Here is a 24,951-nt window from a genome sequence, read left to right as displayed (position 1 = left end):
AAAAATCAACTTTAGGCTAAATGTGTGTCCATTCTAAAATGAACGAAATGTAGAAGCTAGGTCCAAGCAGAATTATGAAAAAGGACATATATCACCCATTATAACCTGTCCCGGAGGATAACTACCTGCGATAGGTGTTTGAATCCAATAGAACAATCCTCAATAAATCAAAGGGACATTTGGGATTTGTGTAAATGGCGAACACACAGTTTGTCATGGTTTTTATTGTGCTAATAAAAGGCTAGTCGATTATGTGACACAACTGTGTGAGGAGGCAGTGAAATAAACACTCAGAATTTCAACACTGAGTCACCATAGCCCATTCTCCAACACAGTTGGTCAGTTTACTGTAAAACAAAATTTGTGCATGAATTTCTATTTTGAGTGTGTCATTCCATCAGATCAGTGATTTTCTTGTGCAAGATAAAGTGGTGTTTGTTTCCGGGAACAAGTTTGGAAGAAAGAAAATCACACTTCTAATTAAATTAACTTCTGTATTAATGAACGGGAAATTGTATTAGTCACTGCTTCATGCTGAAACAAGATAATACAATAGCACACACATGGATAGTATGTAATGATATGCTGTGGAGACGTGTTTTGTTGTATTTAATAAAGAAGTGTACTGAAGAAAGAATGTATTTTATAACCATAATCTAAGTTATGTTAGTGCTATCTTTTGCTCATTAAAAATGAGTCATTGAATTTTATCCAGGAAAAGCTCAAGTAAACACTTCAAAACTCAAATAAACACTTAAATGGTTATATTTTTAGTCAATATACAATATATTAGCATAATTACAAATATGATACATTCAAAGCAATCTCATGGCAATTTATACAACCACAGTCGTAATATGTTTCTGTAGTTTCATTATTGTTTTTATGATAATCGTACCTTTTTGTATGATTTACTTCGTACACATTCATACGAATTAGCCAACTCATAAAATACATACGAATTCTTGTTAGATCAGGCTGATTATACATTACATGTCCGGAAAAGTACTTTGTTCAAGTGTATTTGTTTTTCTGGTTTTCTTCTGAGAGTTGATCTAAATTTTTGTGACTTGGAATTGACAGGCTTGTACTGTAGTTAAAGGGAAATTCCGCCTTGAAATGATCCTAGGGTTAATAACAAACGTGTACCGAGTTCGACCGTTCACTGGAGTTTGTTTTCATGCTAGTCTAACGTGACCAGTGTTATTGTTAAACGCAAATTAGCATGTTATGGTAGCCTTCGGGGCTTCAGTGCATTAAAAACGAAATCGCTATGTCTATACTACTAATAATGCTCAAAATAACCCCACACTTACACTGTAGCACAATGAGGGTCTCTATATGTAAACCGAAGCATTGAGAACTTTGCAAGTGTACAGGCAGTTCACCAAAAAGAAACATTTACCGTCCACGTCCGGACCACACATCCATGCGGGCGCCACCCCGGGAAAACCGAACTCTCGCGTGAAAGCACAACACCTGTTCAGGGCAACAACGTTTCACGCGAGAGTTTAGTTTTCCCAAGATGGCGCCCGCATGGATATGTGATCCAGACGTGAACGGTAAATGTTTCTTTTTAATAAACTGCCTGTACACTTGCAAAGTTCTCAATGCTTCGGTTTACATATAAGGGATGAAAATGAAATGCAAATAAATAAGTAAATGAAAATTCTTTCATCATTTACTCTCATGCTGTTCCAAGCCTGTTTGAGTTTCCTTATATGTTGAAGACAAAAGAAGATATTTTGATAAATGATGGTATAAGCACACGCCTGATGGTACCCATTGACTTCCATAGTAAAACAAGTACTATGGAAGTCAATGGGTACCTGTACCGTCAACTGTGTGCTTACCATCATTTATCAAAATATTTTCTTGAAAATAAACTCATACATGTTAAGAATAACATGAGGGTGGGTAAATGATGACAGCATTTTGGGTAAACTATCATTTTAATATAGTTGGAACAATGTTTACCCTCCAGGACTAAAAACTATAAACAAATTAATTGCTTTAGTCTCACCATTGTATACGCTATATGTTGACAAATGAAAGCTTCAAATATTTCAGAAAAGAAAGTTAAAATATTTAATCAATGTCTCTTTTATAGTCACTCTGACGTTTGACATTAAATCATAAGAAAAATAGATTTAACCCAAAGATTTTTTAATAAATAGATTTATAATATTAAATCAAAAAGTTCTATATATAAAACCTTGTGCATCTGTAAAATATCTTGTTAAAGATATACAAACCTTTATATCCTTTCTATTGTATATTCTGCACTTAGCCAGGTTGCCCAGCTTTAACATATGTATAACTAATTAACAAACAGATGGGATATGTGACACCGTACCATGCAACTAAATGTGTAGTCACATTTTGAATCTGCATATTTTATTCAGATTGTTTGATGTTGCTTTGACAGTATCTTTTGATTAACAACTATAGTATAGTCTATAAAAGGTTGAAGGATGACATTTTTCTTCTTACAAAGCAAGAAATAGGTTAATTTAGTTGTCACTTGCAAAAGTATTACTGTCACTTACATTCATTACAATCCTGTATGACATTTTAAAATGTTAGACGGGTAAGATACTGTTGCAGAATATTTAAAGGTAGCATAAAGACATCTGGCCTCACTTGTTAATTGCTTTATTGGTAATAGTTAGTTATAAATCAAATAAAGCACACTTTTTTTAATTAATTGTTGGTTTTACTTTATTTGTTAATGTTAAGAACTGAGTTGAATAGCTCTCATGTGCACCATCTTAGTCATGCATCAAAGCCGGATGTTTGCGAAAACATACACTGGGTTCTCGTATCCCACAGCAGGACATACGAAAACAAACTTGTATATGTTTCTAAATAAAAACTGTGTTGTAACCCTCATAACATTGCTGTTCATTGAAGACTCAGGCCTATGTGTGGGTGACTCTTGAGTCAGTGTGAGTTTTGATTGTGGGGTCTCAGAGTTGGTGTCTCAGACTGAATGACAAGATCACACCTTGAGGGGGATGAAAAAGTCTCCAAACTGCGAAGCTTTTGAACATCATCATCACATAGCTGTAGAGGAGCAGTTAGAATGAGCAAGCCCCATTGACGTCTCCCATGATGTGATTGGACGATTAGAGTGCTTAGGGGTGGGGGGCTCGCGTACAAGGGAGCAGCCCACGTCAGCCACGGTGAGACTAAATCCAGTATCCTGACGTAGCAGACATGAGACGACAACAGAAAAAAAGTTGATTCAAGGAACTCAACGCTGACTGTTTTCACAATGAGTCAGATATTAATGGACCTTTTTAATAATGGACAATGTTATACATGATAAGACATAGTCGAACATAAAAAGCATTATTAAACAATACGATTATGTGTTATGGAAAACTATTAACATTTATGTACAATTTGAAATCCTGACTAACAACTACTATCTTACTCTCGTCTTGCAATCTTATACAAAGCACCATATTGTGCACTCTTTTACTAAATGAACTCTGATTAGTTTTTCTGGATGCAACATTTCTTGTCCATTTACTAGTGACTGCACAAGAAATTTCCCCAAAACCACATGAAGTCAGTGATCGGTCTGCTTCTCTAATGTATATTATGAATTATCCTGTTTTCTTTTTGTGCCTAATGTAACTAAACCATACTTATAAATGTTATCGAGATACGAATGCAAACTCAAATAAAGACATAAACGAATCACAAAGTTGTTGGTGGAGGCATTAAAAAGCTACATTATCCGTCTGTTGGTAACAGGTTTTATTACAGATGCCTGAAGGGAACATGCAAATGCAGTAATGACATTCAACATTAAAGTAATTGTATTTTGAAAAAAAAGACATGGAATATCATGTTTCTGTCATTTATTTTTAAATATTATTTTATTACAAATTTAATTTTGAACTAATGAAAATGTGTCACTTTAAAATGTTAATTCATAATTTGCTATGTGAGTATATCGTTTTAAAATCAGACATCAGAATGGATACATTTTCTTCATTTTTGTGGACCTCATAATACAAAATTAAAAATAAAGATTCCTTTGAAATGGTTCCTAAAGATTCCAAAAAGTTCTCTGTGGTGGAAAATGGTTGAAAGACTATGAAAAGGTAAGAGGGAAATGGTGTTTTAGGAACATAATTGGGGAACCATAAATGGTTCTTCTATGGCATTGCTGTGAAGCATCTTTATTTCACAAGACCTGCAAAATGATCACATTGTTTAAAATGTAGAGCATTTTAAATCAGATTACTAATTGTATTCAAACTTTCTACCACTTACAAAAAAATGTTTTGTTGAACTGGACGAATAAGTACGGTATTTTTTTAGAGCTCACCAGTTCCAATGAGGTTATGTACTATTATACAAAAAGACATGATTAACTACAATTTAAGAAGTGGACTGTCCTACAAAAGATCATTTGAGCTGTGCGGTCAACTAGTTCAGATGTGAACTGAGATGAACCTGCAAACTTGATTGCTTTATTGCACGCTTGGGTTTGATTGGTCATTGCAATCAGGTGGACACTTTGTATGGAGTGTTATCTGCTGTTATTTCTGCACACTGATGCCCACTCGATCATTTATATTAAATGATTAAAAGAAATTAAAACTTTGTACAAACTCATCTATCAGTTCATAATGGAGAAACATAATAAGCAACTTTCATAAAGGTATAAGATACATAGCTAATGTTAGATTAAATTAGAGGTGGTATGAAAGTCTTACAGGCTTCAAATCAGTTTAAGTTGGCTGATTTAATTAAAATATATTGCTGTAACCGAGCATCAAGAACAATCACAATGAAGTGTATAGCCCCACAGGAGCATATGTGAGTATTTACTGTGGTAAATTTGTTTTTGAACTTTAATATTAAAGTATATTACAACATTCACTATACAGTATGAGTATTGTACTACTATAGTAGTTTTACTGAACTACGATATTTTCCATGTGGGGTGTGACGAGTTGTAATGTCTTTATGAGTGACGTTAGATGTGGTGTTGGGGGCAGAGCTCCTGTCAGTTCCACCGCGCGTCTCCTGTTTACGCAAGGCACTGCACAGTATATAAAGCCCTTGAGGTGCCGGTGTGCTATAAGACATCCGTGAGTGGACAACTTCTTATTTCTGAAAGACCTCACGAAAGAAGCAGGCGAAGAGCTTTGGAACAAGAACATTCACATAACCAGTCCACAGAAAGAACTGTACATAAACTCTATAGCTGCTGAAAGTAAGTTTTTCTTGGTATTTTATTTGTTTGAAGGTGATCGTTAAGTGAATAATAGTCTACTTGTGGACCCGCCAAATTAAATTTTCTTTAGCCTTTTATTGATATTTTACTAAAACGATTGAATACGGTCACCCAATTTGGGCTTTATGAGGAAAAATCTGTTACTATTATTTTGCTATTGTTAAATTCTCTTTTTTTATGAAGGATACATAAGACGTGTTAACGAGTTTATCTTTTTTTTACTGTAAGCACATTCAGCACCACGGACAGCAATCACATCAGCTTGCGCTTAACAATATTATTTAAGCTCACATTCAAATGACTAGAAAAATGGCATTGATAGTACACAGTAAACGAGATCATAGAAGACATCAGACAATAGTTTTTTTACTATTTGTTAAGAAAGTTACACATTTAATTAAATGCATAATTGTATAAAGTTGCGTTAATTATTTATAGCCTACTGCTTACGTTATTTAGTTTTTTTTGTCTTTTAGTTCATCTATACTTCTGACAAATATTTTCTTATTACAGAAAGGCATTAATTAACTTTCCTATATGCACACGAACCTTTGTAACAAGTTTGCATTAAACTTCTACACAACCGGGTTTTACACGACGACTAGCATAAAAAACCTGACGCATCATTCACTGCGCACATCACACTATAATCCAGTTTTGTAAATTAATTACACGTGGTTTATTCGATGCAAGAAATCATATTTTTTTCTCTTTCAGATGGCTGTCATGTTAAAGCCCTGGACCGTCATCGCTACTCTCGTCTTGTGCGTGCTGCTGTGTCTCGGGACATTTGTGGATGCCTATCCGCCCAAACCAGAGAACCCTGGTGAAGACGCTGCGCCAGAGGACCTGGCCAAATATTACACCGCACTGAGACATTACATCAACCTAATCACGAGACAAAGGTGAGCGAGCCACCAATATACCCACAAATTGATTTTGCTACAAAAAAAATCTATAGCTGATCCATGGTTACCACAAACTAACCATGGTTTTGCTACACTAACAAATTTCATATATGCCAAAAGACCATTTCATACCTGTTACTGTGTTTGTAACACCTCACCATTTAGACATTGACCAGGTGACTATGATTAAAATCATCTCCTGTTGTAAAATCATTTCCACTGTTCTGTTACTGTTTAATAAAAAATGACCAAGTTCTAAAGTAGGACTCTGTAATTTCATTATAGTCCACTTCTGAATGGCCAGAGGCTCTCTATGAAACAAATCTGTGTGATAAAACCTCTGAGAAGCCTGTAAGATAGATAAGGTCTATCACAGATTGATATCTCTCTCCGGTCTGCCCTATAGCAGTGTTTATTTACATATTTATGCTCTCCTAACAGGTCTTTGACATTTGAGATGCAAACAATTCCAATAAAATGTGCGGTCAATGATTTTTCCTCTCCGTAATATACTTCAGTGTATATTTTCTCTTTTGCATACTGCGTTGATATTTTGAGAGAGGACCTAATTTCAGCCTCTGACACCCAGTTTCGTCTATCAGAAATCTAAATAACAATAGGGATGAATTCCAGAAGGCTTTGAGTTTAAAAAGTTGAAGCCGTAAATCTTAACAGTAAATATTGACTTCTTCACAAAGCACCTCTGATGTAACGGGGAGCAGGTGAGATTCTGTAAAAGTCATTTCAGTCATTCAGAAGTCATCCTAAAAAAACTGTCACATTAGGTTTGTCTCAAATGCATTGATGTTACTCACAAGCATCTATTGAGAAGGAATGTAAGCATGAAATTGCTTTTTTTTCTCTGAGTGATGGACTTCTTGTCTTAGTATATTTATCTCGAAGGTGCAGTTGTAAAAGAAAGCCCAAGGGGAACGCAGAAAATGTTATTACCAAGTCTTAATCAGTCTGAAGCGGAAGAAGAGTCTGGCATTTTCCCCTATAATCCATCAAGTGTCTTTTTAAGACTTTATATCTGTCGTGTATGTTATCGGTAAAATTAGCCATTAAAATACTTGCTATGTTCTTCTCTGTGTCAGAGCTCTCCAGGTGATGTGACTCCTGCACATTCGGCTGACAGGGGGTCTAGAAACATTTAACTGCTAAATTAGATTTAGAGCGTTTTTGTAGGCTGATCGGTGACTGACAGATGAAGTGGTCTGACTAGTTCTTCACATTCTGGCTTTTCTTCGTGACACTTTCACACATCACAATGAGCTCATTGTGTGAGCAATTTGAGATCATTATTCTAAAAGTGAAATGTACTCAGCCAAGTTACACGGTTGTGTGTGAGGTAATAAGGGAATAAATTGTCACTTTCTTACTCATAGGTATGGGAAAAGGTCCACCTCAGAGGATGTGATGGCAGAGCTGCTTTTCGGGGATGACACAGTGCGCAAACAGAGATCAAGGTCAGAGCCCTGACTTCATGAAATTGTGAAGTAGCTTTTAATTGCATGCATTTTTAAAGTAAGCTGTAATGTCAATAATAGGGATATTGTATGAATTTTGATTCATAAGTCACTTCAGGGTATGTGGTGCTTGGGGAAAAAGCACTTAATATGAACTTAGTTTTATTTGTGGAAAATCATCATGAATGGTGATGGCTCGTGTGATAATTGGAAGAAGGAAACAAGTCATATTTTTTTCACACCTGTTGAGGAACGAGGAGACAGATGGGAGCCCTGGCTTCCTTTTTCTTTCCGTCAGGATGGAAGTGGGCTATTAAACACCACACACACAGAATATTTGATAGGCCTTGGCATTTAACAGCTTTAAACTTGGCCTTTAAAAAGATGATACTGAGATTAGTCATCTGAAAACAATTTATTAGATAAACTGTTAGAATTTAGATCATTTAAAGATTGTGATGAAAAGGTTTATCTTTAATATAAATGTTGTATTTAACAAATATGTCCCTTTATTTCAGATATGATGACTCTTACATGTGGTGAAGTTTAGTGACCCCTGTGCATTGACTCCTGAGCTAAGCCCTCCTGTGCCTCCAGACATCCATATGAGAGCCAGCCATCATCAGAGAATCTCATTCACCTCTTTATTGAGTGCATAGTCTGTTTTCCTTTTCTTTTGTGCGCACTGAACAAATCTCTTTAACTGTATATAATATATTATAATAGAAAATATGAAGGAAACTGTATATGTGTACACTTCATTGTGTCATACAAAACATGTGTGTTTTGTTTGTACCATGTAAATTATTCTAGGTGATTAAAAGTTTATTGGATGAATATATTTTGTTTTCGTGTCCTTGACCAAGGCTCTTTCTTTGCTGCATGCGCAGAGAATGGAAAAATAAAAATAAAATGCATATAAATAAAAATGCATTATAATATGTGGGATAGGCTACTGTAAGAACTATTGCATTGTATTTAATTTTTACAAACTAGCTTGCATTTATAACGTGATTACTCAATCATAACTCTATGATTATTACCCTATTTCCAAATACTTTCAGTCTTTATAAGGTTATTTCTGAATGACCAGCAGATGTCCCCCTACGATGTTTAATATACTATGTTCGACCCCCCACATATAAATATCAAAACTACGAATTGCATACATTTTATAAAATGTACATCTTACGTCCCAAAAACTATGATTATGACACAAAATTATATGTAGCCTAGGTCTATATTCATTAAATGTGTCTGTCTTAAATAATAACGACCTTTAGACAATGTATGGTTTATTAAAATATGATTTAAAATATTTTAGTAAGATAAAATAAATTGTTTTAATATCATTATTATACAAGGAATCGCATTAAGCCCACACCGAACAATAACTGCACGCTTTACATAACACGCAGATTTGCAGTGTTATGTAAATGAGCGCAGAATATTTAAAGCAGGTCGGCTGTCGAGAACATTCTGTTTGTACCAGAGTCCGTAGCCTGACATTAAATTGGTGGGTCCCACCTACTGAGACATTTCAGTGTTGCCCCTTTATGTCTACGTAATGGCGAGACTCTGATTTGATGCTTTGTAGCGGTTCAGACACCTCACATAATCAAAACAACATAACCAAGAGTCTACGATACGACAAAGGTTGGTATTTTTAACTTAATAATACACATATTTTAGGCGTTTTCTGCCTTTGAAATGATTTATTGTAACGATACTGATATATAATGCGCATTTAAATTGTAATTGGTTCGATATAAGAGTATTTGTCGCCGTCCCGTGGTATTGTAATTGTTATATCTGGTATTGTTGATAGATAAAATATTAATTTGTTGTTTAATACACATTTACGTTTGATATTACTGCTGTTCTTCATCCGCGTTGTTTTCTTTCATTCGCCATATGAATGGTGATGCGAATAGTTGTTATCGTTGCATCAAATTGTTAGCCAATCTCGCTCCGTTATTGTTGGCATTCGCGTTGTCTCTCAGGAACAGTGATCATAAAGTCAATGTAAAAATACATTTAGTGTTGTAATCTTGTTATGTGTAGTATCTTAGCTATTATTGAAGATGAAAAATAGAAAAACGCACACTCGTTATTTTCTACACTGTGGGAACTTCAGAGAAGAGACATTATTGTAGCTCATCACTCCTTATTTTCAGACATGTCTTTCTATACAATGATAATAACTTAAAACCACAATGAATGAAACCAATAATGTTTTTTATTAGTTTTCACAGCCTTCCCTTACATGTAGAAAGAAAAGTGCAGTTTACCTGGAATGGGATTCTGAATTAGATTACAGCTGGTGGTGACATGATTTTTTTAGGGGGTTAATATTAGATATTGTCATTTTAATACCTATGAATATTTATGTTTTGTCAACACAGGCGATTAGACCAAAATGATATTCTGGCATGGTTTCTTAAAGGGGTAGCAGGCCTGTATTTGTGTGTGTTGTTAACAGATGGGCCCTGCCTTTTTCTGGCCCTGGAGAGCAGATGGAGAGCATGGCTTCATGTGATGTGGGTTGGGACCAAACCGGGGTGTCATTAGCACAGGAGACTCAGGAAAAATGGGAGTGAAAATGATGTGGGGGCTCAGGAGTTGCCAAGGCATAATAAATTCACAATCCCTCTAACAAAGGACTGGAAGAGACGTCCCCGTGCCTTCTCTCAGGGGATCTATCTCGGATGCTGAGCTTGCATCTATACCTGACCAAAACACACTGCACCCTGTCCTAATAGTAATGAGATTGGATTGTGCACTTTAGCATCTCCTGCTGTTTGGATGAACACTCTTGGAGATGTCAATGATGAGGTCAAATATCTCTCATCATGAGATCAGTCTCTCTCTCTTCAGAAATTCTTGGTGGAATAATTTTTTTTTTAGTTCGGGGTTTACTACAAAATTTTTAAAATCCTGGTCAGTTATGAAATCTGGTTGTAGCAAAGGGAGCACTTTATGCACCTCAGGGGGAAACAGATTAAACATATTGACACATTTACTATTGTTTTTTAATGTTTACATTTATGTTGACAGCTTTCTATACTCTTGGTTTTAATGGAAACCTTCATGCGTTTTCACAAATGCTTTATTCAGGCAGTCAAGTTATTTCCTCAAATCATTTGCCGTTTCTCCATCTCCGCTGTCTACCAGAACCGTACAGCAGCTTTTTTTGCAGTTGCTATTTCAAAAGATCTGTCATTCACCTTTGTCTCTCAAAGTACTGATGTAATAATTCCAATATAAAATTTAAAAATCAAAAAATGCTTGATATGATCGGGGCGGCCCAGTTTTGTTGCGAGTAGAGCGGGAGATTTGATCTGTAAACTTCACATATAACATGATAATCTGAGCCAAACATTGCGAATAATCAAGGTCCTGCACCTGATTTTCTCTCAGATTCTTGATGGGGGAAAATCTGGGTAAATTAGTCCTGTAGTGTGTGCCCGGTTAAAGAGTTAAGAAACATTATTTTCAAACTAAGCTTAATACAGATGCTTCATACAGTGTATTTTTATAAACTCGATTTATGACAGTGTGAATTATGTAGTTTGTCAAGTAGTATTTAAATGAAACTCAGTGCTGTTTTTTATGGTTCAAAAAACACATTATTTTCCACATACCTTACATTTTTGTAGCTCCAGATTTCACTCTCTTCCTGAAACGCACAGATTTGAAAACTCTGTGTCCCTGATTGGCCAGCTAATTTGTACGTTGTGATTGCCCTGAATACCTCTGACATCAGCCTTAAATGTGATGCTCCTTACCATGTTTTAGAGATTAGCTCACAATGCAATGCTGACAGGAGTTAACTTACATGCTGTGAGTCTGAAGTGGGAGGAATTATGATAATATCGGTCTTGTCTACATCACCAATCCCAGGAAGTAAACTGTTGCCTACAATCCGTGTGTTTGTTGTAGTGTAAAGAGATTTACATTGGAGATGATAACTCGTGTCATTGTTTACTTTGGGGTTTGTACCTTTTGCATATTGTAAACATGTACTAATACACACTTACACACCAAAGGAAATGAAAAATCGTGAATCGGACAATAAGTGCTCTTTTAAAATAACCCAGCAGAATTGAAAGTGCATAAAAACTCAGTCTGGAAGAATGTGCCAGATCTATTTGTTTTTTGGGAGTTAATAAAAGCAAGCTGAAGTCCTGAGGGTGATCTGTAACTGGTGGATAAACAGATATCATTTAGAAATGCTTGAAGGTTTTAAAGCATCCATAAATCCAGCAAAAGAGAGCACAAGGAAAAAAGATGCTGAAAATAAGTTAGTTGTGACATTTTCTCAGTATGATTTATATGAGTGCGACTCTGAATGGAACTGACACTTCCCAGTGTAGCAGCATGACTTTTCACCTTGTCATTCTTGTAAATACGCAAGAGTGTGAGAATGAGACAGAGGTGTGTATAAAGTCTGACCTCTCCATCCTGCTGGGACTGATCTCAGAGCAACATAAACAACAGTTTTTCACACTGCCATCACAAAGCAACATCATCGAAGAACACATTACTTTTTTCTATTTCCATTTTGTGTGAATAGAATCTGTTATAAAGGTTATAAAGTTCTGGCAGGAGATGCATGTTTAAATTAGTAGTTAACTCTATATTGTGCATTGACCCTAATTGTTCAGTATAATTTTTGATCTCGAGGAGATCTAATAACCTATGTAATGTGTGGGAGAAAAACATTACTATAGCAACCAACTTCGTCATACAGTGTATGTTGAAATATTACATGTGTGTGCATGTATTTAGGGGATTTTCTTTCTTTTCATTGCTTTACTTTATCTTTTATGTTCATGGAAAGATCCCTCTTTAAGCTTAAGTAATGCATTGTAATGATCTTTAGGGTTAAAACAAGTAATTTACTGCCCTCTATGCACAACATTAGAACTGTAATTACATAATACATCCTGTTTTGTAATATGATAGACAGAATAGCTCTTGTCAAAGGGAAAATGTTTTGAAGCGGAACAGATGTCCGGGTCGATAAAATAAGTAATAGTTACATGCCTAATAGTTGGATTAGGTGTGTGTGTGTGTGTGTGTGTGTGTGTGTGTGTGTGTGTGTGTGTGTGTGTGTGTGTGTGTGTGTGTGTGTGTGTGTGTGTGTGTGTTTGTGTGTGTGCGTGCGTGCGTGCGTGCGTGTGTGGTGAGTCAGGTCTTTAACTCTTCTGATCCTTCCGGTCTTTAATGGATCAGTGTACCTGCCTACTGGGACTGTTTACACAGTGTCCCATAGCAGGAATATGTGGGAATGATGGAAACTCTGTTATCATGACTGACATGAATGTTTTGATTAAAGTATCATATTTTTTCTACTAGGGCTGGGGATCGATTCAAATGTTCCAGATCGATTAAAATGTGATTCACAAGCTATCAAATTGATTCGATTCTCGGTTCGATTCTGATTTTTGCTGGTTTTTATACTCAATTCTCGATTCAACTCAATGAATATAGATTATTGAATATTATATTATATTAGAATATTATATTATTATACTATTATATTATATTAGAAAATATTAGAATATAGACTGAATTATCGAATGACAGAGGGTGATATCTAGTTGAGCAGACTAGTAATCAGATTAATGTTAAACTTACATTCAATGTTTGCGAAAATAAATATGGGGGAAAATCGATTCGTGACCTTTGAGAATCGATTTTGAATCGACCACGTAAAAAAAAAATCGATTAATCGAAAAATCTTTTTTTTGCCCAGGCCAGCCCTATTTTCTACCATGTTTGTTATATAGTATATTCTACCATATATTAGATATAATGTACAATTGGTCATTATCAGAACACGACATAAAATGGAGGACTCTATTAACATCTTGAATAGAGTTTTTTCATGACTAGTTAGCAAAAAAGAAAACACAGGGAAGGATGTGAAATACTGACATGAGTAAAAAATGATTGTATTATGTGACAGGAGACTGCAGAGTGATACGGGTCATTTCACCGAATGGGTAACATTGCTGTCACTAGGATATTAAAAATATAAAAATGCATGAAAACTAACTTCAAAAAACATTTTTTTATTAAGCAAAGTGTCATGCATGTTAATCTAACACCAAATTTTATCTAAATATTTTAAAACATTAATGAAACTACAAAACACTAAAAAAAGCTTTTTTATCTATCCCTGCTCTCTATGAAGATCAAAAGTCACTTTTCTCATTTTCTTTTCTGTATATTTTATGATACTGATGCTATGAATGTAAACCTTAATGTACAGTCCTGTTACCTATATTAGTTCTTTGATGTTATAAGATTATTTTAAAATAAAACATTTTGGTAAATCACTAGAATTTGCTAAGTGTCTTTATGCTATTAGCACATATTTACTGCAGCTATATTTCATGTATTTGCTAAATCTACGCTAAAAACTCAGTCCTGTTACGTTCAGTGCCTCCATCCTCCATTAAGAAACCATGTAAAAAAAATAAACTAGTTACCTGAGGTTGACCAATACTCATTTTGAAAAGTAAAACGTGTGTTATTAAATTTAGTGTTGAAATAGAAAAATAATATCAACTTCAATTTTAAAGAGTTACAACATGCAAATGGCAGCGATTCAGTGGAATGACCCATAAGTGACATGAGATTAGCGCACTGTAGAACACTAACCCACAATGGAGCAATTGACCAATCAGAATTAAGTATTTCTAGGAGTGTGTAGTAAATAACTCTAAATTTAGTCCCTTCATCTGTGTGTTCTCGTACCTCCCCTTCAACTCCTGTTTCCAGTGCACCTGCTCCCTGTCATTGTTTCATTTGGGGGACAGGGCTGAATCTATGCACCTCCCCAAAAATCATTCTTTCTCTCTCTTCCCCTTACATCTCCTAACACACCACAAAGGCTGCATTTCTCATATACATTGTATAGATTGTCATATCAACCACAGCTTAAATGCCCCCCTCCAGTTTCTCCTCTCTGCTACTGGAGCCCAGCCGTAATATAATACTGTTTTTGACTGCCTATCCTTCTTTTGTTTGCTGTAACCTCTTGCACATACAGTAATGATAATGTTGAATATTAATGTTATAAATCTTTCCCTCTGATTCTATAGTAGCAGATTTTAAACATCATGCCCGTGGCAGCCACCGGCACAGAGCATTGTAAGTCTCCTTCTTTACCTTCAGTGGCTTTATCATATTTATTTTTTGGCTTTAAATGTATTTGTATTTTAATATTAAAATATTTCCTCTTATCACAGATTAGAGACAACAGTAGGTCAACCATTCGTAGTGTAAATGCTGTGGTTCTGTGATTTTAAAATATTGGTGTTTGTTTGAGCATCCTGACCAGCCCATTACATTGACATTGGCTAAACTAATGGCTTGAGTTTGGGCAGGGATAATCTGTCATTATTTAGTTAAGTTGATTTGGTGACAACTCTCATGGATTCAGAATTGAAACACTGCAGCTTTAAGTGTCTATATTTTAAACCTTAATGCAGATGGCGCTGCTTCAGTAAGCAAACTGATGTTGTGTTGTGCCTCTGGCGTCAATATATGCAAGAGTGTTCCAGGAATCTGCAGTGCGACTATAATAGAGTAAATCAAAACAAATGAATCCTTGAGATGAGGGTCATTGAACACTCTTCAATAATTTAAATGTATACATTAAAGATTTTCTTCAGTGTTTATTAGTAACTACCTAATTATTGCAATATGATTAGGCTTTAATATTTAAATATCTTTAAAATACATATATGCATGCGTCTATGTATGTTTAATGGAGATGATCCAGATGTTTGACCAGTTCTCTCTCTTTCTCTCTTTCTGCAGTGCTCCAGATGCTGGACACTGTGAGTGACAGCAACAGCTCCACCACTGCAAATGATCTGGACCTCATCTTCCTCAAGGGCATTATGGAGAGCCCAGTGGTCAGTTTAAGACCCCTTAACCTCCAGCATCAGTAAATCACCTGAAAGAATCTTAAACAGTCATTTTTTCTCACTGAAATTATTCATGTCAGTATTGTGGGTAACAATTAAACTGTGGTATAGCGTAGGTGATGCATACTGTAACATGAACTTTTTGTATCAACATCAGGAATTTAGGGTTAAGTGTATATGAGTGTTTAAGAGAATGTGGCATGGCTGTTTACAGTAATTATTATTAATTAATATCAGATTATAAAACTGCATGCATAATAATTAAAAAAGCAGCAAATAATAAATAAATAAATAAATAATAGCAAAATGCAATATTAAAGGAACAGTATGTAAGATATGTATATCAATTAATCATAAAATGGCCCTGATATGTCATTAGACATTAAGAAATCATTTTCATTTCAAATACTTATATCACTGACAACAGTGGTCTGGCCAGGATATTGTCATTTAAAAAGTGGAGTTGCAGCCCTCAACTGATGTTTATGTTGTCATGTTGTGTAAGTTGTGTGATTGCAGTACCAGTTTTAGCCACAAGTTTTGTGATTGTAATACCAGTTTTGGCCACAATCCTACATACTGTTCCTTTAAATAGATTTAGATGGGTTATATTTAGATGCATTTTTATAACAACTGCACAAAGACATGCAGCTTCCTATTAGCCTCTCCTAAGACCAAGTAAACATTACACCACTGTAACTTCGCGTTGTAGTGCTACTATATGCAGGAGCTTCCAAAATCTATTTGTAAAGCAAAACCTTTTTTTGCGTTAAATTCCCAGAGCCCAGAGAGCCTAGAGGAGACGCGTCTGGAGGCCGTGAGGGACAATAATGTAGAGCTGGTGCAGGACATCCTGAGAGAGCTCAGTCCCTTCACACACCACAGCAACACGGCTGCTGAGCTCTCTCACATTCTCAACCAGCCACACTTTCAGGTACACCTCTCCATCTCAACAAATGCGTCAAATCACACTAGAATCATCTGATTGACTGACACACTTTTTTTTGTTGTTGTTGTTGATCAGTCACTGCTGGAGACCCACGACTCTGTGGCCGCCCAGACTTGCGAGACTCCGCCCAGCAGCCCCTGTGCTTTTATGGAACCGCCCATCAACAGCATCCCGGTACCAGCTGATGCCATACGCATGGTGGGCATACGGAAAGTGGCTGGGGAGCACTTGGTGAGCTGTGCTTAGTGTTTCTTTATGCAAATCATGGTTAAAGTGCTCATCTTAAATTGTCTGTATTTATTATTATTACATGATTTAAATAACTTTAAGGGAATTGTACAAAACTGAGAGATGTTCAGTACATTACTGTTCATTTAATGCAATGGCTTGGTTTCTGTTTTAGGGTGTGACGTTCCGTATTGAGAACGGAGAACTTGTGATTGCACGTATTCTTCACGGTGGGATGATCGATCAGCAGGGTCTGCTCCATGTGGGTGACATCATCAAAGAGGTGAATGGGAAAGAGGTTGGTGATGACCCACGTGTGCTGCAGGAGATGCTACAGGAGACCAGCGGCAGCGTGGTGCTCAAAATCCTGCCCAGTTACCAGGAGCCACACCCACCCAGACAGGTACCATCTACTACTAAATACACAATAGGATATATTTAATGTCTCAATCCCACGATAGTTAGGGGGCCTGCATACCAAAACTTTTAAACGCAGCTGAAAACACCTGGAGGACGCCGAATGTCAGCTGTTTTTCAGCTGAGTGCCAGCTTTCTTCAGCTGAGCGCTTTGGTAGCTGTGATACTTGAGCTGTGAGCTGGTTTGTTGCTGTGGTAATGTCCCGCCCCTCCTCCACTGTGATTGGAAGGCCGTGTGAGAACTGACATTGACGAGCGGAGCTTTTCCCCCAAAGTTAAATATTTTTTAACTCTGAGCGCGGAAAAACCGCAGAGTGCCGGTTTTCAGCGCGGAAGAAAACGCTAGCTGCTGGAAACAATTGAAAACATACGCCGTCCGCAGGCGTAAAAGCTTTGGTGTGCACGCCCCCTTATGCATGTTGGGCGACAATAGCCCGATTTACAAATGGGTGTTAATATCCATCATATTTGTCCAGGTCACAAGTACAGATGGATGTGTAATGTACTGTACCTACATGTCAAAAGCAGTATTATTTGCTAGCATTAAAGGCGGGGTGCATGATTTTTGAAAAAAACTTTGGAAAAGGGAGTCGGGCTGAGTACCAAAACACACTTGTAGCCAATCAGCAGCAAGGGGAGTGTCTACTTACCGACATGGTTGCCTGGCTTTCAGAGATCATGCACCCCGCCTTTAAGCACACAAACGTTTCACTAATAGTGCTCAATATCACTATCTACTTTCTACTTGTTTTTATCTGCTGGTTGTCATGGATACCAGAATGATCCCAGCAGTTAAAGCCAGGTGTGCTTTACTGAGAACAGACAAGATTGTGAGCTGGAAGACAAAACTGTGTCTCAGCAGACATTAGTCACTCCACTATTAGCTTTTTACTATTTGACTTCTGATCCCATTGTATTTGCTGCTGTTATAACTGTAGATTAATTCACATCAGTCGTCCAACAGCTGTATGAGAACTGACCTAATTTTTCAAAAAAAAAAATTTATTCATTGAACTTAGATATACTGATACCAGTTACTATGTTAGATATTGCAGGTTGTTGAAGTAGACAATCTAAACTAATGTTACCTTTAAATCCTTTTAATCACAGGTTTTTGTGAAGTGCCATTTTGATTATGATCCGGCCAATGACAACCTCATACCTTGCAAAGAGGCGGGACTAAGGTTTTCAAGCGGAGACATTCTTCAAATTGTTAACCAGGAAGATGTCAACTGGTGGCAGGTTGGTCAGCTTAGAACAATTACAATATTACTGTACTGAAATGACTTTTTGATTGTGATGATTATATGTATACAAGTCAATGATCAGTCTATAGCAAACTAACAACATCACATTGATAAAGTGAATTAGAGAACAATGTTTGAGTGAATTACCTTCTGAGAGCTGTCCATTAGAGTCCTGCGTCTATACCCACAGGCAAGTCATGTAGAGGGAGGCAGCGCTGGACTGATTCCCAGTCAACTTCTGGAGGAGAAGAGGAAAGCTTTTGTAAAAATAGATGTGGAGCTTTCACCAGCAGGTGGTCTTTAATTAGTTTCTTTTTAGTCCCCTTTAAAGCTGCAGTTTTAATAAGCAAATAATATCATCAAAAGAATCGTAAATTTATAACCTATAATGAATTAAGCATAATGAATTTATCAGGTCCCCCATGTATCAAACATAGCCCCATCAATCACACCACTAGTTACATCTGTCTTACACACACAGGGTTTGTCTATTATGCTGGGGTTGTTGATAATACCTTGATACTAGTTTATACACTATATTGGGAGGGTTTTTTCCTAGTCCTAGACTAAAATGTAATTTAAAAACACCACATATTTTAACATATATCAGTGCCATTGTTTTATCTCAAGATGCACAGTAGTATTGTTTCATTGTAATGTAAACTATTTAAATGCCCTAATATAACTAAGGCCTAGTCCTGGATTAATCTAAACCCAGTCTGGGATACCACACAATAGAGTTTTAATTCATTATTGTGGAATGGTTGCTTTGTGTATTACTGCCCCCTAGTGGATTTTAAGTGTCTTCATGCTTCCCTATAACTTTTACAGTAGTAATTCTTTCATTAGACATTCATAATGTAAAGCTGTATAGTGTAAGATAAAGTAATACTAATGGTTTTTAACTGCACTAATCTGACACTAAAAACAACAAAGTGCATATTGTGAATGTGTATTACAGCTAATCTCTGTACTGGAATTGTCGGCAAGAAAAAGAAGAAAATGATGTATCTGACCACAAAAAATGCAGGTTTGATTATGTTTAAAAAACAAATGTATATTTTCATTTTGTCTTTTGAAACTCGTCTAACTTCACTTTTGTCTCCTGTATTCTCACTTTTTCTGACAGAGTTTGACAGGCATGAGTTACTGATCTATGAGGAGGTCGCAAAAGTCCCTCCGTTTCGCAGGAAGACGCTGGTTCTGATTGGTGCGCCTGGAGTGGGCAGACGAAGCCTGAAGAACAAGTTGCTTGTGTCGGATCCTCAGCACTTTGGCACCACTATTCCCTGTGAGTCTAATCTCAATTTGTGCCGTTCTCTAGTCATTTTTACAGACTCCTACATTTTACGTGATTTTATGTAACTGTCCACAGACACCTCTAGGAAGCCTAAATCAGGAGAAAGAGAGAGTATGATGTATGCCTTCACATCCAGGAGTAAGATGGAAACTGACATTAAAGCTGGCCGCTACCTTGAACACGGTGAATATGATGGTAACCTCTACGGCACCAAGATCGACTCCATCCACGAAGTAGAAGAGGCTGGACGCATCTGCATCCTGGACGTCAACCCACAGGTATGGGCTCTCAGACTGCCAACAGGTTAACGTAACATCAATGAGAGGGTTAAGTTAACTGTAGATTAATTTTTTGATATAGGCCCTAAAGGTTCTCAGGACATCAGAGTTTCTACCATACGTGGTGTTCATCAAAGCCCCTGAGTTTGAGGTGCTAAAATCCATGAACAGATCTGGGATTGAAGCAGGTGTGGTGACCAAACACCTAACCGTAAGTGCCCGCTTTATGTATTTTTGCACTCCATGTGAAATAAGGTCATTGAATTGAGTTATTTGCTTATAATAAAAATGTGCTTTTATCAACAGGACGCAGAGATAAAGAGGACGGTGGATGAGAGTGCCAAGATTCAGAGAGTGTACGAACCCTACTTTGACCTCACCATAGTAAACGATGACTTGGATCAGTCATACAGAAACCTTAAGGCGGCATTAGAGAAACTGAAGGGAGCTCAACAGTGGGTCCCAGTTGGGTGGGTCTTTTAAATTTAAAGCATGATGGAGCGCAGCACAGCAGCAAGTATTGAGTGCTACCCAGATCATATCATAAACCTTGTGCCAATGTTACCAGTCTGAAAGACTAAACATCTCAGTGTTTCATCTCTGAAGTCTATTTTTATTATTATTAGGCTCTGTTAGAGTAAACTGTAGTTGCATCATCTCATGTCAACCACAGTTTGTTTTCTTATACATTCCCAATACAGCTCTATTTTAGGAAGGAATATATTTACATTGACTAATACAATTTCAACACTGAGATTACTGTGATGAGGACATCATAGAAACAGTAGGCACATATTGCCTAAAATAATATTTTGATACACTCATCGTGCAGTATTACGCAGACATGTAGGGGTTTCCGATGGCCGTTTTTATAGAGCTTTGAGTTTAGTCAACTTTATATTTGCATATCCTCTTAACAATTTTGTGGCAATAATTTTCCATTAAAAAAAAAGATCAAGAGACCAAACATCGTTTTTACACATTAAAAAAGTGTTTGAGCATGACATTAAGAACTGTTTATAAAGACCTTTGAAGATCCCGTTTGTGTAAAATCACTGCATGTGTCTGTGTGTTAAGGTCATCTGCTCTTACTAGCTACAAACATCATGACGTATTTATTATTGTGTAAATTCTTATTCGATGACTACATGTCTTTTTCTTACAGGCAAATCCTCTCTACTTTTCTATAGAAGCATAATTTTTCTCAAATGCTAATTTATATTCACCAATTATCATTCATGCCAATTATATTCAACTATATCTCATGGCAATTCGTATGTATTTTACAAGGTGGCTATAATTCGTACGGCCACATTCATTCATTTTTGTACAATTTGGTTTTGCCCCGTGATGTTGGGGTTAGGGTTGGGAATCGCATGTTTTGTACAATTCACTTCGTACGAATTTGCCAAATCGTAAAATATGTATGAATTCTTGCGAGATCAGGCTGTTTATATTTGTTGTGAATCCTGGCAGCTACTGTTTATTGGTTTATTTTGTTTATATTTATGTGCAATGTGTGTGTGAATCAGAATTTTAGTTTTGATATTACATTTTCTACATTTGATCAGATTATGGTATAAGCTAAAATCATGTTTCACTTGCAAAATCACTGTATGTTTTCAAAACGCAATCTGTAAATGCCTGTGTTTAAAATAAAATGTTTGGGGAAATAAAGTGTCCATACGTGAATAATTGACAATGGCGAAGACTAAAAAAGATTCCCAGAAGCAAAGCATGATTTGTAGGAGGTCACATTTGCCATAAAATTGATAAGGTTGTTACCTTTAGCAATTTCCGGAAGAAATCTCATAAGGTGACCTGTATTCAAGGACCATAGATGGTTTTGTCTGTGATTAGTTTAATAATGCTACTGTATTTATGTAAATGTTCTCTCATCACTGATTGTTAAATATGGAGTAACGCTGTATTATCACAGCCCTGAAAAACACTAACTAGTTTACCCTTCTATTATCTTTGGGGTCAATTAAAATCAGTGTCCTTTACACTAACTGTGATATGTAAAATAAAAAATATCACCTATTATTATGTAATACAAACAATGCATGTGTTAACCCTTTGGACCTCAATAAAAAGGTATGACCCAATTAATCTATTTTAAACTCAACTTGTGTCTTATGATCTATCACGTTCCAGTCATACCATTCCTAAATTTGTCAGCTACAAGAAGGCATTAACTGTCAAACTAATCCTGTCCTTAAGATATCTAGTCGTAAAAAAAATCCAATGTCAGACCAGGAGCAAAGCATCAAATTGCAGGCCAGAAGTGATTTCCAGAAAGCATACAATATTTGCCTTTAATAGCTCCTCTGATAAGATGAAACCTTTCAAATATGAAAACTATAGTTTAAAATCGAGAGCACTAAACTTGGTAAAAATATATTTATTTAACCAAACTGCAGTGAAAAAATTATTCATTCAATTTACTCAATTTTTTTTAGGTAAGTGGTCACAATCAATTTATTTAAGCTACATTTAAACAAATGTTTTTTGTTTTGTTTTTCTAATTTTTTTTGTTTAATGTAGCTTAAATAAATTGATTGCGACCAGTTACCTTAAAAATTGAGTAAATTGAATGAATATTATTTTTCACTGTGTTCTTGCATATAAGGGAATATGGGTTTGATTCTGATATACAAAAGAATGTATAGAAAAGATAAAGCTCATGGGAATTAAAGCATACATACCCTTACAAAAATGAACCATGTTTTGGGGTATTGATTTTCATTGGCAAACCCTGGTTTTACTATAGTAACCATGGCTTAACAATGCAGTGAAAAAAATGAATCATTCAATTTACTCCATTTTTTAAGGGAAGCGGTTACAATCAATTAATTTAAGCTACATTTAAACAAAAAATTTTTGTTGAACTTAATCAATTTTATTTAGTTACCCTAGTATAAAAAGTGTAGTAATTTCAGCCCCGAGGTAGAAAAGTAGCCACGAGGGGGCCTGGGTGGGCCTTAGCCCCCTCATTTACATGTCTGCCCCCCTCAGATTTCCAATTGCTTTAAATAAAATAAGAAAATGTTGATTTCTTAGTCTGATTGACAGATGTTTTCAAACTTGATTGGATTAGCTCATGTCACGTGTTGTTTGTACGTAACTTATGCTGTCATCTTTGCATGAGAGTTCATTATTATTTGGTGACAATGGCAGCTGGCTTGCAAAGTACAATATTACGCTTTTTCAAAAAAGCACAGAAAGATGAGCGAGAAGAAGAAAATGTGCCATCTATATCATCTGAGTCTACTTCATGTTCTGCTGAAACGGTGAAGTAAATATGCTGTTTTAAATGCGTACAGGTGTTAAGCTATATGAGAGTTGCCCCCTCATTTTAAGATGGAAACCCCCAAAAATAAAATTCTAGCTAGTAGCAGTAGATGTCATTTTGGGCATTGAAGTAAATTGTATTTTTTGCCAAGACATCAGCTTACAATCTGAGCACAGCTACACGACATCCAAACAAAACATTTAATAGGCTATCCTTAACATTACATTTGAATAAAGATGAAAGAAGTTGGACATCACTTTTGGCCAATACAGTAAATCTTTTACACATGATATATTACAATGATAAAAATCCCCTGTTCCCGAGATGAGTCATTTTGTATAGTTTAAATGATCTTGAACAAAAGCTCTCTAACTGTGCAGTTACAGCACCACCTTGTGGTCTAATATAAAGAATTGTATACCCTCACCTGTTTTCGTCAGGTATTTATGGCTACTGCGGCTCCCACACATCCCTAACACACAATATTTTTATTTCCCTCACGTGAAGATCTCGTCCTCTTTATCAAAAAGGTGATTGCAGTCACAGCACAACACAGAAATGAGTGAATGACTGTCTGGCAATCAGAAGAAATATGAGGTACAGAAGAGATACAGACGAGATATGGCTGCTATTTATGGAAAATCATTATAGTCATTGTCTGTGCTAAGTTGTCCTTGCTCTTGAAGAGGTTTTTTTAGCAATTTATTTTATTGACTTGATTGTTTCAGGGAACCAACTGAAGTTTATGACAGTATATTATCGTGATTTTCGAGAACACTTCAGTCATGAGGCCCACATTACGTAGTTTCAGATTATGATGACCATGGGCGTGTTTTATACTTTCATTCCACTGTCTTAAAACTCTGTAAAGTAATCGTAACGTTGAACTTTGTACTGGTTAACATTCATTTCCAATTAAAATTACACAGAATATTTACAGCCAAGACACAAACAGCTTACATGTGACCCTGACTCTAAAATCCAGGCTAAAGTCTTAAAATCTAATAAGATTAAGAGCATCAATGATTTCAGTCATTGATTTCAATGTTTGACATGACCTTACTCAGTTAATATAAAAGATATCAAGGTTATATTTTCGTAGGATGTTTTCTTTGCATTATGTATGATGATTTTATGTAGAAAACATTCAATCGCAATTGTGTTTTTACATACATGCTCACATTTTTCCACATTAATTTATTAATTCAGTCCTTAATTTTCTTCTGGATCACCAGATGTCAAGTTACAACAACATAAGTCATTTAAGCATGATGATCCTGTTTGTTTTGACTATACATTTCTTTTAAGCATATCATTTTTTTACTGCAAAATTAAAGGAATACTCCAGCCAAATATCAAAATCTGAGATACATACATTCATAATCTTTCAGACGAGCACATTTGGAGTTATTTTAGTAAATGTCCTTGCTTTTCCAAGCTTTATAATGGTAGAAAACAGGGATCAAGAAACAACTTCTAATTTTAACTCCCCAAAAAGTGCATTCATCCTTCACAGAGGTAATCCACACGGCTCCAACGGGTTAATAAAGTTCTTTTGCAGGTAAAAAACGTTATTTTGTGTATTTGGTATAATACGTTTGCGTGGCTTATGGTTAAAACACATTATTTTGCACATACCGTACATTTTAGTAGC

General features: G+C 36.0%; 2 protein-coding genes across 2 annotated transcripts; both read left to right on the top strand.

Moving 5' to 3' along the window:
- Window positions 1-5,082: 5,082 nt before the first annotated feature.
- pyya (peptide YYa) lies at window positions 5,083-8,474 on the top strand. The gene is made up of 4 exons (XM_055193802.2): window positions 5,083-5,239; window positions 5,978-6,165; window positions 7,557-7,637; window positions 8,156-8,474. Exons 2-4 carry the CDS (start codon window positions 5,978-5,980, stop codon window positions 8,178-8,180), a joined length of 294 nt encoding a protein of 97 aa, XP_055049777.1. The 5' UTR covers window positions 5,083-5,239; the 3' UTR covers window positions 8,181-8,474.
- Window positions 8,475-9,184: 710 nt separating this feature from the next.
- Window positions 9,185-20,890, top strand: mpp2a (MAGUK p55 scaffold protein 2a). The gene is made up of 13 exons (XM_055193774.2): window positions 9,185-9,293; window positions 14,753-14,801; window positions 15,474-15,571; window positions 16,365-16,517; window positions 16,608-16,763; window positions 16,936-17,163; window positions 18,288-18,419; window positions 18,615-18,717; window positions 19,386-19,454; window positions 19,554-19,715; window positions 19,800-20,002; window positions 20,085-20,213; window positions 20,309-20,890. The coding sequence occupies exons 2-13, from the start codon at window positions 14,771-14,773 to the stop codon at window positions 20,483-20,485; spliced, it is 1,641 nt and encodes a 546-aa protein (XP_055049749.1). The 5' UTR covers window positions 9,185-9,293; window positions 14,753-14,770; the 3' UTR covers window positions 20,486-20,890.
- Window positions 20,891-24,951: the final 4,061 nt, after the last annotated feature.

The sequence above is a fragment of the Misgurnus anguillicaudatus genome, chromosome 19 (assembly GCF_027580225.2).
Source record: "Misgurnus anguillicaudatus chromosome 19, ASM2758022v2, whole genome shotgun sequence".
In the NCBI taxonomy this organism is placed as follows: Eukaryota; Metazoa; Chordata; class Actinopteri; order Cypriniformes; family Cobitidae; genus Misgurnus; species Misgurnus anguillicaudatus.
The sequence above is the reverse complement of the archived record's forward strand: the minus strand, read 5'-3'. Positions and strand labels throughout refer to the sequence as shown.

Bases quoted from the DNA above. Each gene is read 5' to 3' on its own strand.
- mpp2a (XM_055193774.2), top strand. From the start codon at position 14,771: ATGCCCGTGGCAGCCACCGGCACAGAGCATT. The intron at 15,572-16,364 runs GTCAGTTTAAGA...TTAAATTCCCAG, and splicing joins GCATTATGGAGAGCCCAGTG to AGCCCAGAGAGCCTAGAGGA. The intron at 17,164-18,287 runs GTACCATCTACT...TTTTAATCACAG, and splicing joins AGCCACACCCACCCAGACAG to GTTTTTGTGAAGTGCCATTT.
- pyya (XM_055193802.2), top strand. From the start codon at position 5,978: ATGGCTGTCATGTTAAAGCCCTGGACCGTCATCGCTACTCTCGTCTTG. The intron at 6,166-7,556 runs GTGAGCGAGCCA...TCTTACTCATAG, and splicing joins AACCTAATCACGAGACAAAG to GTATGGGAAAAGGTCCACCT. The intron at 7,638-8,155 runs GTCAGAGCCCTG...CCTTTATTTCAG, and splicing joins GTGCGCAAACAGAGATCAAG to ATATGATGACTCTTACATGT.